The sequence below is a fragment of the Fundulus heteroclitus genome, chromosome 8 (assembly GCF_011125445.2).
Source record: "Fundulus heteroclitus isolate FHET01 chromosome 8, MU-UCD_Fhet_4.1, whole genome shotgun sequence".
NCBI lineage: Eukaryota > Metazoa > Chordata > Actinopteri > Cyprinodontiformes > Fundulidae > Fundulus > Fundulus heteroclitus.
The window spans coordinates 15,071,432-15,091,631 of NC_046368.1; the positions used below are offsets into that span (position 1 = coordinate 15,071,432).

A 20,200-nucleotide genomic window follows, 5' to 3' on the forward strand; every position below is an offset into this window, starting at 1 on the left:
ACCGAATGCAGAAGTTCAGTTTTGCCACAGATCCTTCAATGGTTTCAGTTTTGGACTTTGACTGGTCCATTCTAATACATGGATATGCTTTGATCTAAACCATGGTGGGGAGTGGTGGCCTAGTGGTTAGAGCACAGAGCTTCGGTCCCAGAGGTTCTGAGTTCAACTCCCACAAGCTGCCATGCTGGGTCCCCGAGCAAGACCCTTAACCCTCAATTGCTCCCCAGGCGCTGCACAGTGGCAGCCCACTGCTCCCCAAGGGGATGGGTTAAGATGCAGAAGGGAATTTTTCCATTGTGAGATCAATAAAGTTCAATTATTTATTTATTCCATTGTAACTTTGGTTGTAGGCTTAGAGTTGTCACTGCAGGAAGGTGAACCTTTCCCTCATCCTCAACTTATTTTACATTTGCTACATTTGCTAACTGCCATAGTTTAAAAAAAGTGGAGCACATATACAAAACAAATACTACGGATTTTTTTTTTTTGAAATATCATAAATAATTTTTTTTAAGAATAAATGAATAAAAAAACAAAAAAATTATAATTTATTTACTCCCACAACTAAAAAAACAAATGGCAAGGTCATTCTGTACTTCAGACATTGAATAATATGAATGCCATCCCAGCTGTTATTTATTCATCATCTGATTTCTTGTTTGCTTCTTCAGAGTGAGAACCTTTCCCAAGGATTCCGCCTTACTGGGCAGGGACACAGTTCGAGCCCTCATGTACTACGCCCTGAAGGTCTGGAGCGATATCGCGCCTCTGAACTTCCACGAGGTGGCCGGCAGCGATGCAGACATTCAGATCGACTTCACTAAAGCCGACCATAATGATGGATACCCCTTCGACGGGCCCGGGGGCACAGTGGCACACGCTTTTTTTCCTGGGGAGAGGTTCACCGCGGGCGATACACACTTTGATGATGACGAAGCCTGGACCTTCAGATCGCCAGGTGAGAAATGCAGACTCTATGTGTCAGCTTTAAACACGGGTGCTTGAGCATAAATGCATTAAGACACAGGCTGAAAGAAAAAGTGAGTCTGGGGGAAAATGATACACAGAGATAATCTGGAAGACATTTGTGTAAGCCCATAAAACAAAACCATAAATACAGCATCTAGAAAAAGCTACAGAAAATAAAGCTTTCATGATGGAAAGTAAAACTCCGACTGCACCTGCGAGGCAAGCTGTGCCTTTGTCTGGTCTGGTCATGATCCAAATTTAATAATTAGCATTTCATTTGTTTGAAGTAACAGTATAACATTCAATGGCCTGTGTGTGGCGACTAAAGCAGCACTGATTGTTATCACAAGCTTATTAGGAGGCATAAAAGGCATCCTTTTATTTTCCGCAGCTGCCAGAAACAAACAACTCATACATACACGCCCGCTGGTTCAGCCATTAAATCTGTTTTTAGCAATCAGCAAAAGTAATTGAATTTCACTGTCAGCTTTCATCGATTCCAATTTGTTATGCCATGGGGTTTTGTTGAAAACCTGGCGGCTTATGTTTCCGTCTTTTACCTATAACTCGTTGGGAGGAAAGAAGGTCCTTTATTTTGTCGGAATTGTGCATTTTGCAGAGCTGCAAAACTTTTTTTTTTGAGGCTATTATCTGGAGCTACCTTACTGCACTAGAATTTAAACCAACATGGTGAATAGGAAAGTTTTCATGCCAATGTGTGATGGTCTGCAAAAGGCTGACACAATGTGACAGAGAGGAGATTTTCCAAGGTTTTGAAAAACAGCTTTGTACCAAAGCTTTTCATTTTTGTCTTTTAAGTGAAGGTAAGCAGTGCACACAATTATGTGGAACTCATGTTTTGACTTAGTAATCCATTATCTACTGCTTCCACTGTCTAGGTTCACATCCAGTTTTTGTCCTCAGCCTGCAACAAGGAAATACTCAGTAAACTGCAAGACAGAACTTTCTGAATAATCATTATCATACCCATGACAAAGAAATCATTCTCCATCCTGCTTCAGTGAATGTCCCTCAACAGAGGTTAAGTGCTTTGAAAGGCTTATCTTTTCTTTTACCTATTTTACCACCATGATGTTAGGCTAATATTCACTCTGATGAACTAGTGCCCTCGACACGTGCTGTTCACTGAGTTCAGTTTGTAAAACTTCCCTCTGCACCCAGCAATTGGTCACCGAGAGATTTTGCGGACTCTACGGCTAGGCTCACTCAGCTCAGAGCTCTCCAAGTGCTCAGCATCCTGCTTTGACCTAGAGCCAGTGCATGATGACTGCGCTTCATCGTTCAACTTACACGCCCGGAAATGTAGAGAAGAAGCAAATCACAAAGGCGAGCTGAACCGACTGTGTTGTTTGGCATTAAAAACAATCTCTGCGGAAATGTTGAGTTAATAAAGGAAGCTTACAGACTGAGTCACACATATGGCGTGGTGCTGTATGGAAAACAGCAAAGTTTTTCTCAGAAACTTCTGTGCCTGTAAAACCGATGTGTGCACCACCACTCAGGATGTCCGTACGTCGGCCTATAAATGCTGTGATCCCATTAAAGCAACAGGACAGGACAAACATGAAAAGAGAAGTAGAGACACGAGGATGGATGCCCTGCTTTTGAACTTACTGCGAATGGTAACAAAATAAAAGAAAATATGTCTGTTGTGTCTGGCAACTGAACGTGTTAGGCTAAAAGTAAGTATTATAAGGGCCTTTGAAACATTACACCTCATGTAATCCCCACTTTTTTTAATAGAAACGCTGATGGCAACTACTAATGGGGAAAATCCACACAAAACAGCCTCGGTGAAGAATTAAACACTGAGCCAACAGACTGTGATAAAGTGTGCCTCGCTAATATTTCAGCCAAGGAAACTGCACTTGTGTTCTCTAGCACAGTGGTGTATTTTGTTTGTTAAAATATATACAGCAAAATTTGTTTTCATGTTGTCAGTTAAAGAATATGGAGATTTTAGGCCAGATTTACCTAATGGTTCTTATAAGGTAATGTGAGACGAAAATCCTCCAGAGCTGACCCTCCTTCCATGCAGGATGTCTACAGGGCCAGGGTCAGAAGAAAGGCAGCTAACATCCCTGCTGACCACACACATCATGGACAAAAACTGATTAGACTTTTTTTTTTTTTTTCCAGAAAATTAAAACCCTTCTGTCAAATTCATGGTTAGAGCTTGGCAAAGGGTACATTATATTTAAACAACTGTGTTGTCACATTTTAAATAATGATGACCACGCTTCACACTGATGTCTTTTAAAGTTTTGTCTTTTGCGTTGTTCCTCAGAAACAGTGAAAACTATACAATGAGAGGTCAGTGTGGCTCAAATGATGCATCTTTGCATTCTCTCTTTACCTCATGCTAGTTTTAGCACTAAAACTGTAAAACATACAGTAGCATTATTGAAATAAAGTTGACCACTGAAATCACAATATCTGCTAGATTGTCCAAGAAATGCATGTTATCAATATTGAATGTAGGACAATGCAGTCCAAATCTAGCTATGTGGCGACTTTTGGAGTGGGCCACAAATAGATATATATCCAACACCCTGCAAGACCAAATAAAGGGCTGGAAAAATGTTGAGCATCACGTGAGGCCTTCAGTCGGATCCAGACAACTGAGAAGCTTTTCCCAAAAAGGTCTGGTGTATCCTTCAGCGAGCTCTCAAATGCCGCGGATACTGTAGAGAAAGCAGTTTGTGTGGTTTAACTGAAAAGTATAAAATAATTACTAGTCTTCAAAGTCAATATTTTCTTTACTGATAATATCCCCATTTATGCTGCCATCTCTGATGGATTGTCTGTAAAAGAATCTATAAATCAAACTAAATGAACCATGTGAATCTCTCAGAGCAAAATCATAATCTCTCAGTTATATCACTCTAACTGCAGTAATTGTCACATCAGAAATGCTAACTACTATAAATCAATGTCTCAAGCACGCTAATACTAAGGATGTATATATACTGCTGTAATATAATATTGTAAACATGAAGAAAATTGTACCTTTTCTTCTATCCAAATTTCCTTTGAGCATCCTGTTAATGTTTACTAAAGGCTGCAGGGTCTGGTGTCATATGAATTAGTTGGTGATCGACTCCCCCTAGTGGTCTGGAGTGCTTCCTTCAAAGCGGAGCTAGTTTGCGGCTAAACTTACAGCAGTCTTTTGTGTTTGTATGTCAGCATCATTTGTATTTGCAGCATGTTTGCACTTTGTGTGACTAATTTCTGTGATAGCATTTTTTCCATTGCGTGTGTTTTGTGTGTTAGCCTCTGCTTTGTGTTTGGAGTACTTTTTATGTTTGCAGAGCATTTATGTGGTTGTAGTGCGCTTGCACCTCTCGGCCACCGTATTGTAACTCTTATCACAATTTTAATGGTTCCAACAACAAACACACAATCTTAAATAGCCAAACAAAATATCTTAGAGAGTTACAACCTTATTAAAAGTTTATATAATCTGGAAATGTTTTTCTGATTACATACAGGTGTTGGTCATATAATTAGAATATCATGGAAAAGTTGATTTTCTTCAGTAATTCCTTTAAAAAATCAAAACTTGTATATTATATTCATTCTTTACACACAGACTGATATATGTGTTTATTTATTTTAATTTTGATGATTATTTTTGTGCCTGGCAGTTGCATTTCATGCAGGTATGTGCATAAGCCACCAGGTTTTCAATAATGAAATTTCGGTTATTGCTCCTTTAAGAGCAGTACAAAATTTTCAGAAATGTTGGCCAACTGAAGAGTTTAAACATGAAGTGTATGCACATGTGCAGCAGTCAATACTTAGTTGGGGCTCCTTTTCCCTGGATTACTGCAGCAATGCAATTTGGCATTAATGAAGTTTTGGCATTCATGTCAAAACGGCCTGGAAAATCTTTAGGTTGTAAAAAAAAAATTAAATTAAAATAAACAGGAAACAATTTCGGATATTTTCAGCTGACATACGTGGCTATGTTAAAAAAATAGCAGTGTAGCACTTTCAACATGCCCACACACTGAAATAATTTGAACCATATGGCCCTTAAACACCAAAGCTGGAGAGAAGTCAGCAAGGCCAATAACAAAAAGTATACCTTTCCTACTTTGAAGCTTGGTGAAGCTGATGAATTTTTTTTAAACTGAAACAATGGCAAAATGTTTCACTAAAGACTCACATATTCAGCCATTTCGCTGTGAATTACATCCATAGATGGTTCATTGTCCTTGGCAGAGAACCAACACACGACCTCTGCAGAGTTGCTCTCTTGTTTACATCCAGTGCATAATTCTTCAATGTCCTCCTCAGATAACTGCCACGGATGCACTGGTTTATCTACATGATTCATCAGTCCAAGCCACCCTCTTCTATTAGGCCATGGTCTCACTGTGACACTTGCCTTCCCATTACAGGTGTGATGGCATACCAACATGCAGACGAGGAATAACTACTCTGTGCCATGCATGAAAATTGGACCATGTTTTCCCACAAGAGTCTGTAACAACTAGCCTTAAAGTTTATAGCAGTCCATCTCACTTCAAATTAAATCACATAGGTCAGGTTTTACTCCCTTTGTGGATCATTAAGGTTCTTGCATCCCTGACCTCAGCTGTAATCATAACCTACCGGGAACACCCTCAAGACATCAAGTTTACACTCTGACCCAGCATGTAAAAAGTGCAGTGTATGAAGCCGTATAAATGTTCATGTTTGCTTATTTAAAATTCCTCCTATGTACAACAGCTGGCACATTTTGATATACCATGAACCTCTCCACATTTTATAACCTTAAAACCACATACTTCAATTTTTTTATGTGGGTCATGGATGCCTTTCACTTAAATTATACCTGCAAGTACACAGCTTGGACAAAAAACAAGGTCGCCACCTGTATTTAACTAAGCAAATAGGTACGAGGCTCCTATTGGATAATTACTGCATGGGTGATTATGTTTCAGCTGGCGGCACGTTATTTAACCCCAACTGGTGCAATGAGTTGCTTCTCATTTCTTAAACAACCATGTCGAACGACACATCCTGTGGGTCTTGGAAAAGATGTCAGGCTGTTTCTGAAGGGTCAAATCATTGGCACGCATTAAGCCGGGCGTACACTGTACGAGTTTTTCAGTCGTGGTACTTATATACATCTCAAACTGTGCGAGGGAACCGCGGGGTTTAAAAAGTTCACCGCTCACGATCTGTGCGGCGCGACGCTCGGACGAGACCGGACTGCTCACACTGTACGTCGTGTCCCCTCTGGGACCGCTCACTGTGGGGACAGAGGCAGGTGAGCGACGGTAGGTGACAGGGACCCAGAGCAGGGGTTCGAGCCCAGCTCTGGCGAGGCACGCAGGAGGCACCGGGCGTCAGGGGAACGGAGGGGAGAGAGAGGAGGGACGAGACGCACCGGCGGCCGCGCGGCACGGCAGGTCGCCTGGCCCGCCCCCCCAGCAAGTGGAGGAGTGCCGAAACAGGCAGCAAGCGCGTTGCGCGGACCGCGGAGGAGTGCCGAAACAGGCGGCCAGCGCGTTGCGGACCGCGGAGGAGTGCCGAAACAGGCAGCAAGCGCGTTGCGCGGACCTGACGGCTCGCCCTCCCCAACACCGGCCGGAGGTTGCTTCAGGGACGCCCGCTTCCCTCCCTCCGCTGGCGGGGACGGAGAGGAGGGGAGGGCGCCCCCTCGTAGCTCTGCTTGAACAGCAGGATGCGCTCACGAAAAACCTCACGACAGCCGACTGAATTTCAAACATGTTTGATTTTCACCGATCGTCCGATTCCTGATCAGGAGGTAGTCGTGAGAAGCCAGTCCCCCCTCCTCCCCCCCTCTACTATCAAGTTGAAATTCGGGCCGATTCAAAAAATGCTCGCACGACTGAAGAATCGGCCCGAAAAGGGGAAAAACTCGTACAGTGTACGCCCGGCTTAAGCAGAGAAAACAGATTGCAGAAACTACTAAAATTGGGTTTAGAAGTGTCCAACGCATTATTATTATTATTATGTGGCTGGAACAAAACTCCTGACTGATCGTGATCGGCGATCACTTAAATGTTTGGTGAAATCAAATCGGAAAAAAACAACAGTAGAACTGGGGGCTATGTTTAATACTGAAAGGTTGTTAAGAGCATTTCCACACACACAATGCGAAGGGAACTCAAAGGATTGGGACTGAACAGCTGTGTAGCCTTAAGAAAACCACTAATCAGTGAGGCTAACTTGGAAAAAAAGGCTACAATTTTCTAGGGATAAGGATTGGACTCTGGAGCAATGGAAGAAGGTCATATGATCTGAGGAGTCCAGATTTACCCTGTACCAGAGTGATGGGCGCATCAGGGTAAGAAGAGAGGCAGGTGAAGTGATGTACCCATCATGCTTAGTGCCCACTGTATCAGCCTGTGGGGGCAGTGCTATGATCTGGGATTGCTGCAATTGGTCAGGTCTAGGTTCAGCAACATTATGCGGTCAAAGAATGAGGTCAGCTGACTACCTGAATATACTGAATGACCAGGTTATTACATCAATGGATCTTTTCTTCCCTGATGGCACGGGGATATTCCAAAATGACAATGCCAGTATTCATCAGGCTTTAATTGTAAAAGAATGGTTCAGGGAGCATGTGACATCATTTTCACTCATGGATTGCCCACTGCTGAGTCCAGACCTTAATTCTATTGAGAATCTTTGGGATGTGTTGGAGAAGGCTTTGCGCAGCGGGCAGATTCTTCCATCATCAATGCAACAAGATCTTGGTGAAAAATGAATGCAGAAGCTTATCGAAACAATGCCACAGTGAATGCGTGCTGTAATCAAAGCTAAATGCGGTCCAAGAAAATATTAGTAGCTAACCCTTTTTTTTTTTTGACCAGGCAGTGTATTTTGGGTTTTGTTTCCACCAGCTTTGCAGACACTGAAATCTTTGCCAATTATAGGCTAATTTTCATTCACAGTCCTTGGCAGGTTGATGGTGTAGAACCAGAATAAAACAATAAATCCCAATATTGTTAAATAACAAATTACGGCACAGTTAACCAAACAAAATAACAAAAACATGTTCAAAATAGCTCCAACTCGATCTAATAGGTAAATTTGTGGAGTACACAACTAATAGTTATTTTTTCAACCAATTTACCCACCTGAACTTTAGATCTCTCCAGCTTGTTCAGAATTTCCCTGGGCATCATTTTTGATTAATGCTCTCCTTGCCCTGGCTGACGGTTTAGGTGGACGGCCATGTCTCTTTCCCTTTTCTCAAGATTTATCGAACAGTGTTTCATGAGATGCTCAGTGCTTGGAATATTTTTTACCATTCAAAGCTTCTTTTAACTTGCATCTTATTCCCTGACCGATCTGGCATCATTCTTAGTCTTCATGATGCTACTTGTTCAGTAAACTTCTAAAGATAATTGCTTGGTCTGAACTATATTTAGGGGAATTCGAGTGAGGAGCCACACTTTTAAAGAAAGAAAAAAAATTATGTCCTCCACTTCCAAATTATCAACTAGTTTGTGTTGGTCTTCTATATAAAATGTGAATATAGACATTGAAGTCTATAGACGCTTTCATTTTTAATGTGAGGTTATTAGACTTTGCCAGAATATGTATTATAAAAGCAATGCTTGATTTTTGCTAATTAAAGACCAAATTTGTTTCACACTGTCCCTTTAAAACATCCTATGTTGATTGGTCTGATATGATATTCTAATTTTCCGAGACACTGAATTTGAGGTTTTCTTTATCTGTAAGCCACAATCATCAAAATTACAAGAAATAACAACTTGAAATATTTTACTCCTGATAGCACCTGATTAAATCCATATCATTTATAAATAAAAGCCCTTATACTTATATAAGATAGCATTTATTTTTACCATGACTGTATATACAAAGTGAAATTTCAAGTTTCTAAATTCTGTATATCTTTTTGAATGATCTGGTTGTTGTTTTTTTTTGGGGGGGGGGGGGGGGGTTGTCTGTTTTTTACAGAAAAAATAATTAACAGGTTTTTTTTATTCCTTGCCTAAAGGCAAAAGAAACCCCACTAAAAAACAAGTACAGTTGCTGGAAAAAGCAAATCAGTTTGTCACCCTAGGTGACTTATTACCCCATGATCACTAGTATAGGATGACTTCTACATTTTTATATTGTCAGAAATGTTATTTTTTTTTATATGGGCACACATCTGATATACATGCATTTCTTGATTTAGATTAAAATCTAAAAGATGTTTTCAGAATCTTCTCATTTTTATGACCACAGCCTGATGCATGTATTAACCTGTCCAGGGCTCTAACTTTGTTTCTTCTCTCAAGAGACAGACCTGAAATCTTATAGCCGAAGCATAGATGATGATAAATAATTTTAGCGCTATGGACCATGTTTTACTACTGCTGTATGTGATCCAGTTCTATAAGCACATTGCTAGCACATTAGTCCTTGTCGTACTTTGAAGGAAAGGTTTCTCCGAATGTGAGCGGAGCAGAAAGGAAGGGGGGGATCCAATGCGTGTTCTTGACCTTTATCTAGTCATCTTTTCAAATCATGCAATTATCTCGGGCCATATAGACAAATAGGACAGTGAAAATATTTTCCTTCTCTGATCTGAAAATACTTTGCGGTTTTGACAAGAGAGCATACCATACTTTAATAGAGAGTAAAACATATCGGATATGAACCATCTCAGCTGGTTTGATTGTCCAACCTCCAAGGCTACTTTCCACTCTGGGATAGAGTATGAAACGCCACTTTGTTAAAGCACATAAGACCTTTTCATTCACATACATCAGTGAAATATGTACTCCACAAAGGGTTTCAAAAGGAATTCACATGTCAACATTTTCTATGCATTATGCCTGGTTCACACAGCAAGACTTTAAAATTGTCGGCTGATTTATCAAAGCCTGAGAGACCCCACACATAACAATAGAAAATCGTAGATATAACAGGTTTTCTCCCACGCTGTGTTGTCTCCTGTCAATCGACAAGCACAACACACCACACACACACACGCGTAGATTTCACTCAGGAACATTCAGATGTCAGAAATGTCACGTCAAACTTGAGTTCAGAGTAAATTAACAAAGGGCGTAAGTATGCGAACTAATTTTAAGAGAGAGAAAGCATTACAAAAAGAAAAGGCATTGGTTCAAGGAGTGGAGACAGCATGAATAGGGGCTCTATTTTTGCTACACTTTGGAGGTGACTTGTGTTGTTTTTTTTTCCTCCGGAGCGCTCCCGATGTTCTTCCAAGCAGACTAGATCCCATTTAATACACCACACACAGCAGGAATATCTTGTAAGACAGCGTCGTTCCAAAAGCTGTGAGGGCTGTCGGCCCCTGCTGAGAGCTGTGTTCTGTTACATGTTACAAATACACTACTAGTAATCCCTGTTTGCACACTCTAATTTCTCAGGGAATGTGTGATTGCACAGCTCTGTAAATGAAGGCTAAAGTTACTGTACAGAATTTAATGCTTGCATGAGTGTATCATAGAGAATGTTGAGGTATTGATTCATGCAACAACACAGTAATTCACACCGTTCGCAAAGGGACTGATGTAGGACTTTTTGGACTTCGTACGAGTCTTATCAGACCCTAAAGACTATTTATGTGTGTTAAGCTTCTCAGGAAGTTTGTTTAATCAGGAGTCAACTCCATTTATTACATACTGTGACGTCTCTGCATTTGGGGCCAGTGGGGCCTGTCCCCACCAGATGTCGATGTGGAGCTCTATGTTCTCAATAATCATTGGAACATGATTGTTCTTTATAGAGTAATATTGTAAAAAAGACAGATTTCCTTACCAGTAACATTCTGAAATAAACGTTTATGTCTATATATCTAAATCTGCCAGAATACTGACAAGCTCAATAGACTAAATCCTCTTGGGGCGCTTTGATATTGGTGCCGGCCCACCAACGTCTGTTTAAATAATAAACATCTGAAATCGCAGTGTGCATGTCCAACACGCTCTCAGTAGAGAGCCGTGGGGCACAAATGCTCTGGCCCCGAACTTGGATCGTCCAATCAAAATACTTGAATTGCACTCATAGTGTGCAACCATCTAGGCAAGGCAAATTCATTTGTATAGCACATTTCAGTACAAGGATAATGCAAAGAGCTTTACATGATTAAATCATTGGAAAATAAAAATGGAATAAAAGCAAGTAAAAAAAAACTGTTATAATAAAATGTAGGAAAATTTAAACAAAACATAAGAAAATGTAAACCAAAAGCAAATATTAATCTAGTGTTGGTTTTCCTTGCTAGCTCATTGAAGAATTGATGTGAATATTTTTCTGCTCAATAAATTAACATTATTAGTGAGCCTTGATGTGTAATTTTATGTATAAAAATTAAACTACATGCCATAGATGCCACTGTCTGTGTGTGTGTCTATATATATATATATATATATATATATATATATATATATATATATATATATATATATATATATATATATATATATATGGTGTAGAAATATTATGTCTGTTGTGTCTGTTATGTAATCAGTGTAAAAGAAATTTCACCATGGTAAAACTAAAAAGATTCTTGAATCAAGTGCCATCCTGATAGTCGGGCCGTGTTGGAAAGGGGAAGTTTGGGGCAAAATTGGGGAAATTATCCTGCTGTGTGAACCCGGCATAAGATGATACTATCAACGGTAGATGAACGGACGGCCAAACAGACAGATGCGTTTTGTTTGTCCCCTGTGTGAGTTGTGGCAAAACGGTGATTTTCTTTCAACAATAGCTTTCTTCCTGCAACTCTTCCATAAAAGCCTGATTGTAAAACACTATGGAAGCATTATCTCACCTGAGCTGTGGACCTCTGCATCCCGACAGAGTAACAATGGACCCCTTGACTGCTTCTCCAATGAATGCTCTCCTTGGCTGGCCAGTCAGTTAACGTGAACAGCAATGTCTCGATAGGTTTGCAGATGCTGTGCCTTTCTCTTCTACTTTCCACATGGATTGAACAAAGAACCATGAGATGTTTAAACCATTGGATATGGTTTAAAACCCCACTTTAAACTTTGCTAAAAATGTTATCCGTGGTCTGTCTGATGTATTTTTTGGTCTTCATGATGTAGTTTGTTCACTAATGTTCTAACAAACTTCTGTGGCCTTCACAGAACAGCTCGATATATACTGAGAATGCACAGATCATTTTATTTATGAATCAGGCAACCTTAATAGGAAATTGGTTCTTGATTTTATTTAGCGTTATCAGATAAAGGAGAAGGGGTATAAATGTGTGCTGCATTTTTGATTATTTGTAAAAAAAAAAAGAAAAACAAGTATTATGATTATTTAAAAAACAATAATGTTTTCCTACCATTTGACAATAATGTATTAGCTTTTTCTGGTCTATCACATCAAATCCCAATAAGACGAAAATATACTGTAAATAACGTCCTAACATCCTCCAAACATTCTTTATCAGTAACAAAGGTAATTTAACTTTTTAAATGTTTTGCCCCATTTAACTTTTTAAACCCCCTACAATCACAGCAGTGTCCATCTGAGTTTGTTTTTTTTTTTTTTTTGCTAGGTAAATAGATGAATTGCAAATTCGTACCTAATGCTTCTTTTGAAGCACATTTATTTTTTTGTGTTTTGTGTTTGTTATTTTAAAAGTAGCAATAAGTGTTTAATACGACAGAAAGGCACATTTATGCACAGTTTACGCACTCAAGGTGGCTCTGAGCAACCTTAGCATTCCCATGAAACCACATTTTGTGCATTTAGAGCATTTTAAATAATTGTTTTCTGTCAGCCCAGCCGTGCGTTGAATCCTTCAGGAATAGCTATAATCAGCGCTGATTAAAGAAGTGAGGAAGCTGGAAGCAAAGATTAAGAAAAACGGCTTACCTACATCTGCTTGACACTGAGGATAAAACTAGTTAAAGGCAGGCTAGTTGGATGGTCAGGAAGCACAAAGGTGCATTAGTTTTGACCATAATGCAAGTTGAAAATAACTTTGATAAAAGTCATGATAATAAGCTTTGAAAGAAATTGAGACATTATGCTTATTAATCTTTACAAGCTGAAGATGTATTACTATGACGAGACTGTCCCACTGCCTTTCTTTTGTCTACCAGTCATTTCTCCAGGTAATTACGGAAATGATGGCTGCTTTCTCTGCTTTCAACTTCCAGCCGACATCCCAGAGAGAATAGTTGTCCCGGAATGCAAAGTTAATAGCAGCAAATGGGCATTTATGTTTAGTAGCAATGCCTGACTCAGTGCAATAGGGCACAGTGTGTTATTGGCTGATCCCTGCATATTTCTGCAGATATGTATCAGGAAATTGCAAACAAGGTTCCCGAAATGTAATTGATATAATTTTAAACAAGTGTCATGCATATATGCATCTACTGTTAGTTCCACTCAGCCCAAAGCTTAATGATAGTTATATAATTTTTAAGGTGCACCATAATTTACAAGTGAGAGTTTGAGATCTGACTTATAGTTTGGCTTCAGATCTTAGAGGACTGTCGGAATTCATCAAACTTTGATTAATATTTCAAACTCTCCATTTCTCTAGTCAGTTTTTCCATGAAGTTCTAATGATTTAGGTCTCTCCCAGCAAAGAGATATCAGTTTCATAATTTGAGTTCAGCTGGATATGGGAAGCAGATAACTTTCCAACAATCTAGTACACCTAATAGATAAACAAAAAAAAAATGCAGTAATAAAATGAACATTTTAGCTGTAGCTTCATTTTCCTCAAATTAAATTTGTTCTTATGCAGTTAATAATCAGGTCTCACCATATGTATGTTATATTATTTGGACAATTCTACCTCAAGAATTAAATCCTTCTATGTATTTCAAGAATGGAACCCCAATAAAATAAAAAATGGTTAAAGGTAAACAGGCCTGCTGAAGTAACTTCATTTCAGGGGGGAAGGGGGTGTTTTGAGAAAAGTTTTTGTTTAATATTTCATTAAATACATGGAAGAAAAGACTTCCCACAGGTTGGGAGTAAACATTGGAGCTTTTCATGAAATGCAATGGATTTACACAGCACAAGCAATGGAAATACTTGTATAATAAATAAACATTTATTTAGCGCTTTTTGTATTTAACCTATTATTTTTTCTGTATTTCAACTATTGAACGCATTGTCTCTCATTGGTGGGTGATCTGTTAAAACGGTAGCTTTTGATCAATCGTATCAGAATGAGATTCTGCCAAACACCAATATAGACAAAGTCTGAATAGACTCAGTGCAACATTAATTTGTGTAAATATTTGCCCCTTGGATAAAATCAATAAACACACCACAAACTGCTGCATGCTTTTCAAACAATGTCGCGTGGGAGCGTTAAACTACCAGGCTTGCTGTAGTGTTAATGTGAGTAAACAGGAGCAACGAGAAAAGATTAGATTTCAGTCATAGCATTTTATATCTGTCTTTATGGGTAACACATGAAAGTACCATACAGAGTTTTTTTTTTTTTTTTTTTGTGGTAGAAGTTAACTATAGACAGTTGGCTTAGTAATAAATAAATAAAAACCCTAAAAAAAAATAGGAATTTCTTATTTTTATGAAAATCAAAGGCATTCCAGTATAAATATTGCTATTTTAAGAATTCATTACTTTTTTGGGTTGTAAAATGAGGTATAAGAAACAGGTAATGAGTCAATCGTCTTTCAAAACGTAACACCATGTAATAGGTTTATTGATTTTGAAAAAATAAACCTTTGTTTTAATATACATGTCATATACACCTCTTTTTTGCATTACAGCAATCAGTCCTTTCTTATAATTGCTGGCCAAGTTTCCGTAGTTTGTCACACTTTATTATATCATGCTGTTTCTAAGGAAAACCTGAGCGTTGTTATTGTGTACTTTATATCAAAGTAATTAATTAAATTAAATTAAATGAAACTTTACATCTTTCACATGGAATTTTTTTTTGTTAATTCCATCAATTGTCTTTATTCCCTCCTGTTAGTTCTGTCTAAAGCCCGTCCATCTCCTTTACCAGCCGGTTCTTACTCAAGACCTTGGAGGGCAGATCCAAGCGATGAATAAAGCAGTCATGGGTTCATCGCAGGGCTGTGAGATGAAACGGACTTGAACCCAGGACCTTTTTTGCTATGATGCAACAGCGCTAAGAACTGTGGCATCATTCAGCACCACCGTTCAAACTTAAGTCTTGTTCATCCCCTCCAACTCAAATTATTATTTGCTTCTCACACCCTGCTCTTTCCCTCAGTCGCTCGTTCATATCCACCTTCCACTCTTCTCTGTGTGGTCCCTTAAATTAGACTGGGCTTTTTGGCCTCTGGATATCCCAAGCGCTCCAGGCACAAGTGTGCCTCTTCACTTTCCTTCACTTATCGATGGAGCACAACACTAAAATGCTCCTAATTTAAGGCCAAAGTGAGGTTAACAGAATGCAGATTTGTTCCTAACCACCAGGGAGCTCTAAGCTAGCTTGCCCTCGACACGCATGCTCTCACATGTTTGCAAATCTTTATCCCAGCATCCATGGTTTTGTCTTGCTTTGCAGAACCAGACAAGGAGTTTTTGGAAGCATTGCTTTTTTTGGCCTAACATCCATGGAAATGTGCTCTAATGGCCTGCAGCCTCTCTGGGTATCTTTCCACACATAGATTTTGATTGGCAGCCCGGGGCTCAGGCAGTATTACCACAGTTATCTCACTCCAGCACATCCCAAACAGCACCACCAGAGCTGTCTGTCATGCCGGTTAGTTTGCAACCCACAGACATCAGAACACGGCGATAAAAATGCAAACCTAGGCGGAGAGCACCGTTTCCACTAAAGAACGGTAAGAGACATTGTGATACTTATCAAACCTGAGAGGGATAAGTCAAAAGGTGACTCCTCAGAGAAAGTTTCTCAAAATGTACAAAGGGGTGCTATGTCCCTACTTTTAAAATGAAGAAAAAAAAAAACATTGTTGTGCTGTTTCACATAAATAATCTATTGATTTGTTAAACGGGGTACGTTTGTGTTTATTTTTCCAGTTTAAACAGATAAAATGTGCATTATTTGTAGTGATGTTACAATACATCAGGTGACACGAGATGATACATGAAGTTGGGTTCACAAAAGTTCTGTTTTGAGAAAGTCTTTTTAAAAAAGAAGGTTTTTAAAGGATCAGCATTCAGCAAAGAGTAAATTCAGTCCCAGGGTAAGACTAGTCCAAACCCCTGTTTATTTTCTTTCCTTGTTTCTTTTTACAGCCAAAATCCGGTTCAAATGCTCCATGTCCTCTGTGTCACAATATTGAATGAAGGTTTCATAAATTTCCAGCTTAACTGTGTTTTAAAGAATGTTAAGTGTGAAGCTATCCAGTTCAGCTTTATTCAGTCGATTTTACATTTTGAAATAGACAATTATCAAAGCAGTCAAGACTTATTAGTGTCATAGCAGATGTAACTTTAGCTTTGTTTAAAGTGCTATTGTATCAGTGCTCACAAATCATACTTGTCTTTCACTCAAGTACTCAAATACTAACGACTTAAGGTTTGTTGCTATGTCTGTCAGTTTATGAGCAGTCTTTATTAGTTAACTGAAGAACTACTTCCTGTTTTTATTTCAAAATCAGAGTCGGAAATTACAAGTGACATGTTTGGAAACTGAAAGCGGTTAATTTTACGTATTAAAGAATTTATTTAGACCTTCAAAAGCCTGTTTTTCTGTACAATGTCCTGCAAACTTAGTGGAATCCCTGGTAAAGATGGACATAAACCTATCTAAATAAATGGTCTTGTGGTGACGGGGTGACCCCCAAGATGCTGCTCTTTAACTGTAGTTCTCTACGTGAGCTTTTTCTCTTCCCTTTCCATCACCCTAACCCTTGAGTATTTTCAGATAAACTTACTTCCTCATCCAGCTTTGAATGTCACAGTTCCAGCTGTTTAAACATTGGAATATTCTTCTGACAATTGATGTGGGCGATTTTAGAGCAGTCTCTATTTTCTGACGTTTAACACACAACCTGCCTTGCGTACCGCTTCTACGTGCTTTTTCTTGTGTTTCCCCATTTTGAAGTGCGGGGTCGGACCATTAGCCCTGTGTGACATCAGTTTATACTTCAGGGGGAAAAAACCTGAATTTAAGAGATTGCAAGTTAAAGGTAATTTAGTGCACCGGTCAAGTTTAAAAAAGTAGAGTATGATTTTAAAAGAATAAGATCAGTTTCATGTTATTACTATAGATATTTTTGGGATCCAAGTAATTTTTTCCAATTAAATTCCTGTTAAAATCTTGATTTGATAGATTTCTTTATTTACTGTTAGATTATGCTACTGCAAATCACAAAGGGGTTTATTTTTAGGCTTTTTATGCAGCCTGGGGTGCCAATACTTTTACAGGGCAGTGTATTCAACAAAAATAACAGTTGTAGTTTCTCTTTTGCCTCCACGTGTTTCTTTCAGACTCTCATGGGATGGACCTGTTTGCAGTGGCGGTCCATGAGTTCGGTCATGCCATCGGACTGGTCCATACCTCGGCTATGGAGTCCATCATGAGACCTTACTACCAAGGACCCGTGGGAGACCCTCTGAAATACGATCTACCCTATGAGGATAAAGTCCGTGTCTGGCAGCTCTATGGTGAAAGAAACTACCTCCATTCTCTCCCTGTTTGTGTGTATTGGTTTGTGTGGAAAGAGAGTATTGACTCCTGTGGGTGAGGTTATTGATTAATGAGAACATGGATGGAGTTAATTGGAACTCTTTATGGTATATGACCTTATCATACCATTCCCTGCTATGGGGAGGACCGCAATAGAGAGAATAATGATCATGAAAGGCTGCATAAAAGGTGGGAAAGAACATTGAAGGACAAGGCTGCTGAGATGGATGATTGCGTTTAAATTAGGGAAATTAAAGATAAACACAAGCACGAAGACAAGCCCGACAAACGTTGCTGCAAATTGATTGCAAAGAGTAAAAAAAACAAAAAAACTGTCATGTTTTTTTTTCATTGTATTTAAATGTAATGAATGGACCAGACATTTCTTTATGTTTAAACAGCTGTGTTGTCTCTCTCTCTCTCTGGAATATCCATCTGAAATCTGCAGGTGTCAGAGACTCGGTGTCCCACACGAATCAGCCAGGCAGCCCGTCCCAGACACCTGAGCCGCCGGTCCTGCTGGACCTTCCTGAAAACAGATCCACGTTCCTGTAAGTGAGAGACAAGTTGCATGCGTTTAGTCAACAGCAAAAGCCTAAGAAAGTCGAACATGAGATCATCTACCTAAATGTCTTCAACCTGCATATGTTCCTATTATTCCCTTTACTGACCAACTCAGGCTAAAGTATCTTGAAGCCTCTCGGGTTTTTTATTTTTTATTTTTTTTATCTACTAGCTACATCCATCCATTCCCTATCATTTATATATCTGCTAAAGAAAAAACATCTGCTCAGCATGATTCTGCCACCACTATGTCTTATTGTAGGGATATTTTTTCAAACGTATACATGAACATTTTGTGAAACTTTAAAACTCCCTTCTCAGTTGCGCATTTCTCATTACACTGGATTTTTAAAATGGGTGTCAAAGTAAGAGAAGCTGAGTACAATACTAAACTTTTTAGATTTTGGTTTATAAGGATAGCTGAAACCTAGAAAAAAAAAATTCATGTATGCAGTACTTGGTGTCGGTGGGTCACACAAGATCTAAATTTAATACACTGAGCTTTGTGGTTATGACATGATAAAAAATGTGAAAAGGCTTTTGCAAGGCACTATAAGCCATTACTTTAGGGAATCCAAACCCCCTCTAATGGCACTAAAGGAGTTTAATGATTGACTGAAGCATGCCATTAAATTGTCAGATTTAGGGATTCTTCATCTTATGAGCTGAAGGAAAAAATTAGAACGCTCGCATATGTCAGGGCAATGTGCTCCTACGAACAGCTAATGGGGTATCATTGCTAATTTCACTTTCCAAAATTTTGTGACCATCTGGGCATTAACTCATCATTTAGCTTCAGGGCCAAATGATGAGTTAAGTCTTGAGAGGAGGGAACGTTCCAGTAGAAAGGTTCAGAAATAGCCAATGAAGCATAAAATGATTGGTGAATGTGTATAGTGGAGATGAAACTAAATGAACAGGACAGAATCCATTAGGACCTTTTTTTTTAAATGAAATAGTTCAGTAGAAAATGTGACTTAAGCATCATAAATAGGGTACATCAGAGTCAATCACAACGAGGACATGAGTGACTCGGCGTACCGAATGTCGTCTTGGCTGAACAGAAGGGCCATAGACACGAGTGATATGGAGCATTTTAAAGTCTTTTTGTTGAATGACATTTTTCTACATTACACCAGATTGCATTGTAAAACTATTTATGTGCCTTTACATTTTTCTGAAGTTAAATGTTAGTCGCTGACCTTTATGCATTTTTATTGTGAATTTATGTGAAAGACAAACAAAAAATCTTGAGGTACGAAAAAAAAATACATGCTTGGGTTCAACATTTGAATGGTGTGATGTATATTTGTATTCTGTGCCTTTATTCTGATGCCCCTAAAAATCCAGTGCAGGCAAATGTCCTCTAATCATTAAATAGTGTCCCCCTGTGGGGAATTTAAATACAGCTGTTCTGCTAAGAGTTCAGATGTTGCTAGAGATTATCAATGAACAAACAGCATCGTAATGATGAAGGATCACAGCAGACTGGTGGTCAGGGAGTTTAAAGCAGGCCGTGTTATATAAAACAAATACCACAAGCTTTGAATATCTTCTACTCTGCCCACTCTGAACGCGGTCCTGAAAAGACAGCCTGTTTGAGGTTGCAACACGGAGGCCCCGGCTTTCAGCAGGACAGTCCCCCCGAAGCCTGCAGCCAGAGCTACAATAGAGTGCTTTAGATCAAAGCGTATTCAATGTGTAAGAAGGGTTCTGTCAAAAGTCCAGACTGACATTCAGCGGAGAATCTGTAGCAGGACTTGAAAACCACACATCACAGACACTCTCCAAGCAGTCTGACTGAGGTGTGGCTTTATTGCAAGGAATCTGCCGTTGATGTGTGGCTCTATATATGATTTATAAGAGTTGAGGGGTCAGAAAAATGCAAAGCACCCTTTTTAGTTCTATTAAAAAAAGGAAAGTTTGTCTATTTTCTTCCATTTTATAAAAATATACTACTTTGTTTTGGTCTGTCACACAAGATTCCATCAACGTTCTTGGCTGTAAAAAGTTCAAGGTGTGTGATTACTTTTG

General features: G+C 39.1%; 1 protein-coding gene across 1 annotated transcript in view; it reads left to right on the forward strand.

The window, feature by feature from the left end:
* The window catches only part of LOC118564019 (matrix metalloproteinase-17-like), a 193,868-nt gene extending 175,711 nt beyond the window's left edge, over window positions 1-18,157 (forward strand). The window contains exons 5-7 of the mRNA XM_036140712.1: window positions 672-958; window positions 17,404-17,580; window positions 18,051-18,157. Of these exons, the coding sequence (XP_035996605.1) occupies window positions 672-958; window positions 17,404-17,580; window positions 18,051-18,157 (571 nt within the window). The remainder of the gene's footprint in view (window positions 1-671; window positions 959-17,403; window positions 17,581-18,050) is intronic.
* Window positions 18,158-20,200: the final 2,043 nt, after the last annotated feature.